General features: G+C 38.6%; 2 protein-coding genes across 5 annotated transcripts in view; one reads left to right on the top strand and one right to left on the bottom strand.

Annotated features, from left to right (window-relative positions):
* PLGRKT (plasminogen receptor with a C-terminal lysine) overlaps nt 1-13391 on the bottom strand; it is a 270391-nt gene that overhangs the window by 164943 nt on the left and 92057 nt on the right. The gene's annotated exons all lie outside the window — the stretch shown is intronic.
* Nucleotides 1-13391, top strand: part of PDCD1LG2 (programmed cell death 1 ligand 2) — a 61818-nt gene that overhangs the window by 15423 nt on the left and 33004 nt on the right. For both annotated transcript variants that reach the window (XM_019033592.4, XM_019033590.4), the window contains exon 3: nt 9315-9620. In XM_019033592.4, coding sequence (XP_018889137.3) covers nt 9315-9620 — 306 coding nt within the window. The remainder of the gene's footprint in view (nt 1-9314; nt 9621-13391) is intronic.

The raw sequence follows: 13391 nt of genomic DNA, 5'->3' as shown, positions 1-13391 counted from the left end.
TGATTCCAGGAGTAGGTCTAGAAGAACTTCAACTGGAGAATGGATAGAGAAATTATGGTATATTTGCAGAATATATATTATATATATAATATATAGCATGTGAATAAATTAATTACAAAAACATATGACTACATCTATTATTATATAGCATGTAGATAAATTACAGAAACATGTAACTACATCTATGAATCTTAGAGCATAATGTTGAGTAAAAAAAAATAAATAAAAATTAAGGCCAGAAGATAACACATAGCACAATGTCCTTTTCATAAATAAATATATTGCTTAGGCATACCTTATATATAGAAGATAAAGCTTAAAAAGTAAAGAAGAGGCCGGGCATGGTGGCTCACACCTGTAATCCCAGCACTTTGGGAGGCCAAGGTGGGCAGATCACAAGGTCAGGAGACCGAAACCATCCTGGCCCGCATGGTGAAACCTTGTCTCTACAAAAAATACAAAAATTAGCTGGGCGTGGTGGCACAAGCCTGTAATCCCAGCTACTCGGGAGGCTGAGGCAGGAGAATCGCTTGAACCAGGGAGTCAGAGGTGGCGGTGAGCCAAGATCACGCCACTGCACTCTAGCCTGGGCAACAGAGTGAGACTCCGTCTCAAAAAAAAAAAAAAAAAAAAAAGTAAGGAAGAGACTGATAAGCCCGATATTCAGGACGCCAATTACCTCTGGTGCAGGCAGATATACATCATTAGTAATGTGCTAGTTGGTAAGTTCACAGATGTTCATTTTACTTAATTAAATATATTTTGAAAATTTATTTAAAGCTTTCTGTTGTAAAATATATCACAGAGAAAACCACATGAAACAACTATAAAGCTTAACATTACTATAAGGTGATTACTTTTGTAACCACCACCCAGCTTAAGAAGAACTTTGTCAGCTCCCCAGAAATGCTTCACATACCCTAGCCCAATAAAACCTCCTTTGCAAATACTCTTCATAGCACTATCCGATATGCCCTTTATTTTTACCTTTTTTAAATTAAAACAAAACTTTTTAGAGACAGGGTCTTCCTCTGTCATCCATGCTGGAGTGCAGTGGCCCAACCACAGCTCACTGCAGCCTCCAACTCTCAGGCTCAAGTGAGTCTCCTGCCTCAATCTCCTGAGTAGCTAGGACTACAGGCATGTACCACCCTGTCTGGCTAATTTTTAAAATATTTTTAGTGATGGGGTCTTGCTATGTTACACAGGCTGGCCTCAAACACCTTGTCTCAAGCAATCCTCCTGCCCCAGCCTCCCAAAGCACTGAGATCACAGGTGTGAGCCATCACTCTCAGTCTGCCCTTTATTTTTTCATGAAAGAAATTGCTGAAGAGGACTAAAAGAAGTTTTAGTAAGCATTCAATAAATGTATGTTCTTTATAGTTTCCAAATCAGCAAATATAGACATCCTGCATTTTTAAGGAGATTTATATATTTTACTGGACATGCTGTAATTTATTTAACCAGTTCCCTGTTGGTAGACATTATTTCCATTTTCTTCTGCTAGATTAATGCTTGAAAAAAATGTGTGCCTCCTAAAGACTGTGATGAAAGTTGCCTCTGAATAAAACTCAAACAAATCATTAATCATTAACTCTTTCCTTACTTGTATGCTCTTTGGATGCTCTACTGTGTTATCTATAAAATAAAGTTTGAAGTGAAAAATTAGGGTAAAACATTTTATATCATTTTTAAAGGATGTATATATGGATGTACTTACATATGCATGTTTAAATTTATATACCATAACATTTATTCTTTTTTTAAAAAAGTCTTATGAATTTTAACAAATGCATAGTCCTATAACTACCACCACCACAGTGAACATCCAGGACAGTTCCATCCCTTGCCAAACAAACAAACAAACAAAAAGCTTCACCCAAGTCTTAAGTCCAGGCACCTACTGATCTATTTTCTGTCCTTATAGTAATGACTTTTCCAGAATGTCATATAAATGGGATCATTCATTAGATATCCTTTTGTATCTGGCTTCTTTCACTTAACATAAAGCATTTGAAATTCATTCATATTGTTGTGTGAATCAATAATTTACACCTGTTTGCTGTTGAGTATATTCTAGTGCATGTATACTATATTTTGTTTATAAATTCCCCAGTTGGGGCACATTTGGGTATTTCCCATTTTGGGTGATTACAAATAAAGTTATTATAAATATTTGCATATAGGTTTTTTTGTGTGAACCTAGGTTTTCATTTCACTTGGATAAATACCTAGAAGTGGGATTGCTAGGTCACGTGGTAAGTGTATGGTTTATTATGAGAAACTGCCAAACCTTTCCATAGTGGCTGTACCATTTTTTTCATTCCCACCAGCAAGTATATGAGAGTTCTAATTGTTCCTCATCCTTCCCAGCACTGGTATTCTTTTCTATTTTTTCTTTTTTTTGAGACAGAGTTTTGCTCTGTCACCCAGGTTAGAGTGCAATGCCATGATCTTGGCTTACTGCAACCTCCGCCTCCCGGGTTCAGGCTATTCTCCTGCCTCAGCCTCCCAAGTAGCTGCGATTACAGGCACCCACCACCATGCCCTTCTTTTGTTTTGTATTTTTAATAGAGACGGGGTTTTGCCATATTGACCAGGCTGGTCTTGAACTCCTGACCTCAGGTGATCCACCCACCTTGGCCTCCCAAAGTGCTGGGATTACAGGCATGAGCCACCACGCCCTGCTCTTTTCTTAAGTCATTCTAATAGCTGTGTAGAAGTGGTTCTAACTTGCATTTTCCTAATGACTAACGATATTAAGTATACATATATTTATATATTATTTTATATATAATCATATATAATATACATATTTTATATATATATTATATATACATATTTTATATTTTATATATATATACATATTTTTTCTTTTTTTGAGACAGGGTATCACTCTGTTGCCCAGATTGGAATACAGTGGTATAATCATAGCTCACTGCAGCCTCGACCTCTCAGGCTCAAGCGATTCTCCCACCTCAGACTCTGTAGTAACTGGGACTACAGGCCATGCCACCATGCCTGGCTAATTTTTTTTTTTTTAATTTTGTAGAGATGGGGTCTCCTTGTGTTTCCCAGGCCAGTCTCAAACTCCTGGACTCAAGCCATCTTCTTGCCTCAGCCTCCCAAAATGCTGGGATTACAGGCATAAGCCACTGCACCTGGCCTTAGTTAAGTTTTTATGTACTTATTGTATATCTTCATTGGTGACATTCAAATCATTTCATCCTTTGTAATTGTATACTAAGGAATTAAACAATTGTTTAATTATTGTTTATTTTCTTATTGTAAGGTTTTAAAAATTCTCTATTTTTTTGAGACGCAGTCTCTGTCAGTCGCCCAGGCTGGAGTTCAGTGTCCTGGCTCACTACAGCCTCTGCCTCCCAAGTTTAAGCGATTCTCCAGCCTCAGCCTCTTGAGTGGATGGAATTACAGGCATGTACCACCATGCTTGGCTTATGTTTGTATTTTCAGTAGAGTCGGGGTTTCACCATGTTGGCCAGGCTGTGTCAAGCTTCTGACCTCAAGTGGCCCACCCACCTTGGCCTCCCAAAGTGCTGGGATTACAGGTGTGAGCCACTGCCCCGACCTTAAGAGTTCTTTATTCTAGATACAAGTTCTTTATCAGATATTGATTTTCAAATATTCTTTTGAAGTCTGTAGCTTGTCTTTTCATTTTCTTAACTGTGTCTTTTGCAGAGCAAAGATTTTAATTTTGATGAAGTTTGATTTATCAATGTTTTCTTTTATGGATCATGCTTTTGGTATCATATCCAAAAACTCTTTACATAACCCAAGATGTAAAAGATTGTCTTCTATATTTTCTTCTACACATTTTGTAGTTGTATATTCTATATGTAAGGTTTATATTCCATTTTAATTTTTATATAAGGTGTGATGTATAGGTTAAGCTCATTTTAGTTTTACATGTAGATGTTCAGTTGTTCCAGCCCCATTTGTTAAAAAAAACCCATTCTTTCCCCATTCAATAGCCTTTGAATCTTCATCAAAATCAATTAGTCATATTTATGTGGGTCTATTTCTGGACTTTTTGTTCCATTAACTTATGTGTATATCCTTTTGCAAATATCACACTTATATTTGTTTTTTTTCTTACATTTTTATTTCAAAATCTAAGGACATCTTATAACCCAGAAATATTTTTTATACCTTGTCATGTCTTAGAGGAAAGAGCCACCCCAGTCTTTTTTCATTGATGTTTTTCTTCTCTCTTCGTACTCCAGAGGTAGATGAAAACCAGAGGGCCACAATGACCATGGTGATGCCTGAGGTCATTCTGGGGCACAGACCTCAGCCTAGGTTACTCCACTTCGCCTATCTTTAGATCCAAAACTACCCTGCTGACTGCTGAGATAAACAAAGGGGAATAATCAGGTTGGGGAAAGGATTTCTATGCGAAGACATGTCTCCATGCAGTCCTCCTACACTGAGCAGAGCATGAGTCAGGTGCTTAGAGCAGGATTTTGTCCTAAACCAGGAACTTCAGAGTTTTCTGAAGAATGTGGCTATGTAAAGCACCCCCCCACCCCACCCTTACTTCTCAAGTACATTATGTGGCAAGTCTGAAAAAACTTACACTTCTGTTGTTAAATGTGGGGGATAAAATATAAACTTAGCTTAAAGAGGAAGCTATCTTGGGAGGTAATGCAAATAATTCGTTGTGTGTTTCCTGAATATGTGACAGGTGCTGACTACCATTGATGCCTCATTGCAATAAAATGCAAATTTCCCCCAAGAATTTTTGAAATGCATCAAGCTAGGTGTTCTAATCTAGCAAAAGGACCTGCATGCATGAATATTTCATGCTTTTGCCAAGTCTTTTGCCCTTTAGTTTAGTTAAGGGCCCCAAATGAATGGAAAGCCTGTGTTGTCAGCTTAATTTTGTAGTTGTGGAAACCTTCCAGTTTTCTCCTTTGTCTAATACCTTCAGGAGTTCAATCCTAGGTTGAAGCTTAATTTAATAACCATGTGGCATGTAAAGTAGAAAACAAAACATCTTTTCCTTAGCATACAGCAAAAAAAAAAAAAACAAAAAAACTCACTCATGGATGTAGTATACACATGCCAGTGGATATATAGTCATAACTGCAGTCATTGGTAGCACAGAAATAAATGTGCATTGAAGACACAGAGATGAATTTGAATTCCGGTTCCATGAGCTACCATTCTTTGACCTTGGGCAAGTTGCATCACTTCTTTGAGCCTCAGTTTCCCCATCTGTAAAATGTGGATAGCAACATCTACCTCGCAGAGTTGCTGGGAGGATCAGATGAAATGATGGGCTAGCCCAGTGTCTGACTTACTGTGTTTAAGAAATATCAACTATTACGCTACTTCCCAGTGACAGTCCAAATGCAGACCAGTGTTATAACTCTACTTCTCAAACATTAATGTGCATGCAAATCACCGTGACCTTCTTAAAATGCAGATCCTGATTCCCTAGGTCTGGGGAAGGCTTGAAATTCTACATTTCTACCTAGCTTCCAGGTGAAGTTGAGGACAACACTTTGAAGGCAAGGTGGTAAAAGACGCTTGCACGTGCAACTGTTACTTTGTGTAACTAATGGTTCGCAATACTGTCTGCACATTAGAAGCTCCCAGGAAAAGAAAATCTTTAATGATGCTGACCTCATCTCCAAAATAATGTAATTTTAACAGATCCAAAGTAGTGCCTGGGCATTAGTGTGTTTTAAAAGCCTCCCAGGTGATTCCAATGTTAGCCAAGATTGAGGCCCTCTGCTTAGTGAATCTAATTTGCAGCTGGGCTTGAGAAAAAACCTCTTCATAGAATTGTTTGCATCAGTGTCTTGATTGCCTCTGTAACTTACAATAAGCAAGAATGTTTCAGGATTTCAAAAATCTATTGCATTGCCTAAACCCCTTATTTTGTATGGAGTAATCAAGCTCAAAGTTTGCATGTCTTAGAAACTTTACTTGGGGCAAAATTAGACCAAATAACAATTAATCTCCTAGGTATTCTGAGCTATTCAGACACATGATTCATGTTTGCTAATTGCTCTTTTCTCTTGTAAATATTAGCTGAAAAATGTCACCTGTCTGACAAGTAGCATATTTTATGCCTATCACTCCTGGCACATATTCTTACAGGGCAGACAGGAAAAATAGGAAGAAAATGGACTTTTATCAAAGGCCCAGGCAGTAAAGAGGGGAGTTCTGCTGTAAGCTAAGGGGAGTTCCAGAGGAAGTTATAGGCGTTCCCTTTCTCATGACAAGAAAGCATAGTGCAGTAAATAAATTTGCTAAATAGATTCAACAGAGTCTCTACCCGAAGTCATCTATTTAATTCTTGTTGTTACGCAGACTCAGCAACTAACCTTCCTTGTAAGCCCCATTTTCTTCCGTTTCCTGTTTATCAAATGTAATTAAACAAGAGAAGTATTATAGAAGAGTAAAAGTAGTAGGTAATTCCTGAAGTTGGCATATGATTACTACATATTTGATGAATAGTTGAATATTATTCTTCAAGGACAGATTGGATTTGGTATCAGGTGGCTCTGCATTAAGTTATAAGGGACTTAATAACTCAAGTATTTAAGGATGGCTTCCATCATAAAGGGATCTGCCCTTAAGAGGGTCCCATTATGGAGATTCTGAGGTGAGAGCTATTCCAAGTGTGCAGTGGATTAAAATAAAAGAATCATACAGGAAATCTCTTTTTACATGCATTATTCCAGGGTCTTTGCAACCTGGCACAGCAAGTGCAGATATGATTAGCATTGTTTTACACACGTACACTCACCTTATAGCCCTGCCCCTGTGCCCCTCCTGCACAAAAGAATGCTGGGCACACGTGAACTCCTCTCTGTAGAAAGGCACATTAATGTTCTAGCCATGGTTAAAACAGGGAATAGAGGCAAGCCAAAAATGTCGGTCATTTGAAATAAATCTCAAGTTTGTGCATATCACTATCAAGTGTGCTGTGTGGCAATTAAGAATGCCAATTTGTGTGATCACAGGCAAGTTGCAGTTTGATGAAAGGAAAGCAGAGGTGAATGTATAACCAGGGTCATCCTTTCTTTCTCCCTCTCTCTCTTTCTGTCATTTATTTGCCAAGCTCTTAACTAGAACTTGCTATGTGCTAGGTACTAGATATATCAAAGCAAACTCAGCCTGGTCTTTGCCTTCAAAGATTTGCAGGATAGTGGGAAGAAAAACTTGAATCAGAGGACATCTGCAGTGGGAATCATTCAAGCAGCAGAAAACCCAAAAGTTACTTATACTGTGAAATCTGATCAGAGAATGGACTGACCTGGTTAGTAAAATATCCTGGAGGATAAAGATTGGCCATGCATTCCACATATGAATTACCACTTTCCCAAGAATTAAAACATGGTACGAAACAAAGGAACGAACATTTGCTGAGTGCCTACTTCCTGCCAGATCTAGGCACTTCACATGTAACACCTCATCCAGCCTCCACCACAATACTGAGAGGTAGAGTTCAACCTCATTTTATAGATAAAGAGGCTGAAGCTCATAGAGATTAAAGGACGGACTCACAGTCAAAGGACTCCTAATCCTGAGTCAGCATTTGAACCCAGGCTCACCTGTCACTATATCCTACGCTCTTCCATATCACATTTTATACTGAAACAACTTCTTGAATAGCTAATGCTTAGAAGCAGCCCCCAAATATTCGTTGAACGAATGATTTGATTGAATGAATGAATAAATGAATGAAGCAAGCTCTACTGAACATAATTTGATCTAATCTTCTGTGATTATTCAGAAACTACTTCAAGATTTTCCTATACCCCCATCATAATGAATACCCATTCATTAATGATGGAAGCAGCCTAATTTTGTCATTTTTCACACTTTATTGATGTAAACACTACCTTTACTAGTTTGGCCACTCCTTATGCTTTTTTTATAGAACTATTTAGATCAATTCAACTTTTAAAAAATAAAACCACATACCCCTGTGGTAGATGAAAAACAAGTATCATTTGCACTGGTAAATAGAGAATAGGAAGAAAAATAAATGCAGTGAAAATAAAGCAGTGTTATCAAATCCTACCCAGATACTGTTATCTACCTGGAAGCTTCCTGTTTGATTAAAAGGAAAAATAGCCAGTGTTAGAGGTGTGGAAGTCTAGTTGCAAATTATATACAATTGAAGGATTAAAATAGAATTGAAAAGGGAATAAATTCCTCTCTGAATAATTTAACTCCCTTTAGGCTTTGATTCTGCCTCATCTAAAATCATCTTACATACTTCTAGTGGCGTGTCCCTCACATTTTGGTAAACTCTGAGTGGAAACTACGGATTTCGTAGTCAAACATCTGACTGGCTCTGGATTTTAACTTTACTAACATATGTCCTGAAGTGAACTGCCTGGAGCCAGTTTCCTCAACTATATAACCATAATGACAAAACAGGTTTCACGGTCATGTTTTCAGTATTAAACAATATAGTTAAAAGTACCTAGCACAGTGCCTGGCATAGAACATACTAGATATACATTAAGTATCAGTTCCATTTTTCCTTTCCCTTTATTGTCAGAAAATAGAAAGCATCTACAGTGGGCTTGTATGATGTGGTGGTTAGAAATACCTGATCTGATTCTGGCTGTGCAATCTTGGGCAAGTTACTTAACCTTTTTGTGCCTCATTTTTGTTTTCTGAAAAAAAGGATAGAATATTATTACCTACCTTGCTGGCTTCTGGGAAGACTCAGTGAGACAATGTGTTAGCAGAGTGTCCGACAATTGTAAGAATTCAACAAGTAATAGTTATTATTACCATCACTGGTGAGAGGAAGTGATATTTGGCACAAAAATATATAGATTAATCAATATGGATTGAGGGAAACGAACCTGGAGAATAGGATGTGAAGGTATTTAAGTAACATGAGCTCAGACCTTGATGGTAGGGAAGTCGAAAGGAAGCATTTTGTTCTTATATGACAGATGACCTGGAATGACTGCAGGGCTTTGGGGGTCAGGGACTGGAGGTGGGAGAGGCCTCTGAGAGCAAGCAGTGCTGTCCACCAGAAGCTCTTGCTGGGGTGCCCAGAGAGGAGCAAAGGGCAGTCAGCTGCACAGGAGGGAATGTTTGGAGGAGAGAGCCACCTCAGATCAGAGGGTCAAGAATCCCACTCTTGCCCAGATGGATGGGGCAAAGGAGAAAAAGGATTCCCCACGGGAATGTCCAGATAAGACAGGTGCCTTTTGGAAAATGGGGGTGAGATGGGTCTCAGGTTACACTTTGTAAGAACTGGAATGTAAAGTAAAGGCAGACAATGGCAAAATATCTTGTTTTCTTTTCAGCTTTATTCACAGTGACAGTCCCTAAGGAACTGTACATAATAGAGCATGGCAGCAATGTGACCCTGGAATGCAACTTTGACACTGGAAGTCATGTGAACCTTGGAGCAATAACAGCCAGTTTGCAAAAGGTGGAAAATGATACATCCCCACACCGTGAAAGAGCCACTTTGCTGGAGGAGCAGCTGCCCCTAGGGAAGGCCTTGTTCCACATACCTCAAGTCCAAGTGAGGGACGAAGGACAGTACCAATGCATAATCATCTATGGGGTCGCCTGGGACTACAAGTACCTGACTCTGAAAGTCAAAGGTGAGTGGTGTCAAGGACTAGAATCCATGGAAGCATCTCTCCAACAGAGGATCTGCAAGTCACAGAAACCCATTAAAGGTAGCTCAAGCAAAAACAAGCAGGCTGCTTTTAAGGAGACAGCTATTTCAGAGAAAATGAAAGCATCTGCTCGGAAATAATTTTTGACATCTGAGTACAAAGCAGCTGAAGTACAAGTGAAAGGGGGTAGGACCTATAGGAATAAAATGGGACTGGAGGAAGCCAGGAAAATTAGTCCTTGAAATGTGGGAGGGTATAAAAAATAAGCTTTGCCTAATTCACAATTCTCCCATGGAACATCCCTGACTTGATTATTAAGATACTCTTTTTCAATAGTTTATACCCTGAATCCAGAGTTTTTAAAACCATGGTTTGCCGCCCATTCGTGGATTAAAATATCAATTTAGTGAGTAGCAACCAGATGCACGTTTCCCGCCCTTTAAAAAGTAATGAATAGAAGAGAATAGACAGAGTAGATCAGACGACATCACAGAGTAGGACTGAGTACTGTAAAACTAATTTCTGAGGGATGTGTGTGTGTGTGTGTGTTGGGTCATGGTATAAATTTTTTTTTCTTACTTTGGATCATAAAAAGTTACAAGTTTGGAAAACACTGCTCAAATGCAAGCCCTATTTATTGCGGATGAAGTAGCTGAGATCCAGAGAAGGGAAGTGGGTAGCCCAAGAGAGTCCCATGAAGTCTATAGCTGTCCCTATTCCTCTGGATTCAGGGATCTCTCCACTCCAGCACAATTGAAAACCTAAATATAAAGAGAATCTTCACACTCTTGTTTGTTCTAGAAAAGGTGATTTGAGGAAAGACATATAACAACTGTAAAAAATAGATTTTGCTTGTTCATTGGCTTATGGTCTCCAGGCTTGAATGCTCCGAGATAAACGATGCCAATATTTCTCTGGCCTCTTCCCCTCCCACGCATTGGACCTCAGATGGTCTGTACTGTCTTCTAGAGGGTCTGTGGGTTTTGGCCCCAAAAAACCATTAACCTTGGCAGAAAGTGTGTGCCTTTATGATCTGGTACAAAGAAGGACAAACTAGAGGGACTGGACATGAGGATGAATATTGTGTTCGCCCCTGTCCTTGGGCAGGTTATTTTGCCTTTCATAACCTCACATTTTGCTTATTTGTAGAAGACAAACAATAGTAGTACCAAACACACAGGATTGTTGTCAACATTGAGAGAGATAATGAACATAAAGAACTGAGCATAGTACCCGGCATATAATAAGTGTCCAGAGACTTGGTTAAAAGACCCTCAGTTGTTATGGGGGCAGTGACCTCCTCACACCTCAACCATCAATGAGTCACCAGGAAAGCCATTAGCCTAGATGTAACTGTTTTCTATCTTTATTGCATTTCCTACATCCAGGCAGCAGCTGGGAGGAACTCTAGAACACTGAAGTTTGTCTGAGTTCCCTTAATGTAAGGCTATACATTCTCAGAATGCCTTGATGTACTCGAATATCTGCAACCCTAAATCACCACCTCTGTTTTTATTGATCTCTATCTGAATGCTGTATTAATGGGCCAGGCCTTCTGCCCATTCTCTCAAACTGAGAACTGTCTCTCATTCCTGGGGAGGCACCCTGCCTACTCCTTACCTAGATGAGGGATTTCTCAGTTGTGGAGAGATTTGTTCCTTATAGTGTTGGTCATCAAACTGGGATATTTGGGGATTACAAAGACTTTTCAAGGGATGTATGGGCACAGGCAGTTTTAGGAAGTGAGTTCCTAGATCCTCATCTTCCCCAAATACTCGTTCCCAAAATTGACGAGCCTGAGAATGTGCATGCCAGGCAAGGCTCTTGGGGTTCCCCTAAAACACTTCCTCTTTTAAGCCTACCACTCACTCATCATGAATATAGTCCATTTTCCCAGGGTGTAAAACCCTCTATAGTGTTAAATAAACGAATGATTGGGAACATTGACACCTGATGGAACTGTTATGACTAAAAACCCTTTTGCAAATAATGTGGTATCAAATTTTCTGCTTTCAACAGAATTGAAGGAGGCCCTTATAAAGTTAATAACTGATAATCAAAAATGAGTAATTTTTGCCACGTTAATCAGGTCAAAGAATGAAATGGCATTGCTGTAATGAAACTGCTTCCATTCCCATTGATTTACTCATATGAACAAGATTCCTTAGCCTTTATAAGCTACAAAAAAATGAAAAATAGAAATAGAATTGAGGCTGAATTCTATTATATAAAATCATTCCAACCATGTCATATGCTTCTTTGGATTCATGAATAATTTGGAAAAGAGAGCCATATCCATCTTATTAAGAGACACATTTCCAATAAATTTTCATCTTTCATGTTTAATAATTATCAATATTCATAACATTTTACATTTTGATCAAATATGTGTTAATAATAATAGAAATAAATGTCCAACAACGATAGACTGGATTAAGAAAATGTGGCACGTATACACCATAGAATACTATGCAGCCATAAAAAATGATGAGTTCATGTCCTTTGTAGGGACATGGATGATGCTGGAAACCATCATTCTCAGCAAACTATCGCAAGGACAAAAAACCAAACACCGCATGTTCTCACTCATAGGTGGGAATTGAACAATGAGAACACATGGGCACAGGGAGGGGAACATCACACACTGGGGACTGTTGTGGGGTGGGGGGAGGGGAGAGGGATAGCATTAGGAGATATACCTAATGTTTAATGACAAGTTAATGGGTGCAGCACACCAACATGGCACACGTATACATATGTAACAAACCTGCACGTTGTGCACATGTACCCTAAAACTTACAGTGTAATGAAAAAAATTAGATCTCAATGCAGAACACCCTGAACATTTAAAGCTTCATAGTCACAAAAGAAAAGTTTTAATTTCAATAGCTATAAATATTTTGTTGTTGTAAAGACATATAACGATAATCAATACAAAATCTGTCAAACAAAAATATGTTACATTAAGATAAAATTCTGTAGGGTAGGTGAAATTGGAAGTGAGTTTCAATGAATGAAAAGAAACAATTTAGACAGAGAAGAATTTTTTCATTTAATAATTTATTTATTTTTACTTAGAGGGAATTGAATAGATTAGTTTCCTCACCCAAAAAGCCTCTGTTATTTGTCTTATTTATTTATTCTCTTTTTTCCACATTCTCCAGTCTCATTCCCCTTTTTTAACATAGGAAATTATTCCAGCATGTTTCATACATATTCTTTTGTTTGTAAGAGCTTATTTAAAATATGTAATATTGTTTTAGATGCATATTTTTTTCTTGTGGAAACTATATTGTACTATGTATATATATTTTAGAAATTGACACATTAGGCTGGGCGCGGTGGCTCATGACCGTAATCCCAGCATTTTGGGAGGCCAAGGCAGGTGGATCATGAGGTCAGGAGATCGAGACTATCCTGGCTAACATGGTGAAACCCTGTCTCTACTAAAAAATACAACAAAAATTAGCCGGGCGTGGTGGTGTGCGCCTGTAGTCCCAGCTACTGGGGAGGCTGAGGCAGGAGAATGGCGTTAACCCGGGAGGCGGAGCTTGTAGTGAGCCAAGATCGCGCCACTGCACTCCAGCCTGGGCGACAGAGCGAGACTCCGTCTCAAAAAAAGAAAAAAAAAAAAAAAGAAATTGACACATTAACTAAGTTTATTGTGAAAACATGATTACAAGCAATAACAGACATAACAGCATAAAAAATTCTGAAGTTATGTGCACCTTCTTTTGAGACCTTTTTTTGGGT

Source organism: Gorilla gorilla, chromosome 13 (assembly GCF_029281585.2).
Source record: "Gorilla gorilla gorilla isolate KB3781 chromosome 13, NHGRI_mGorGor1-v2.1_pri, whole genome shotgun sequence".
Taxonomy (NCBI): domain Eukaryota; kingdom Metazoa; phylum Chordata; class Mammalia; order Primates; family Hominidae; genus Gorilla; species Gorilla gorilla.
This window is presented reverse-complemented; position numbering and strand designations above follow the sequence as displayed.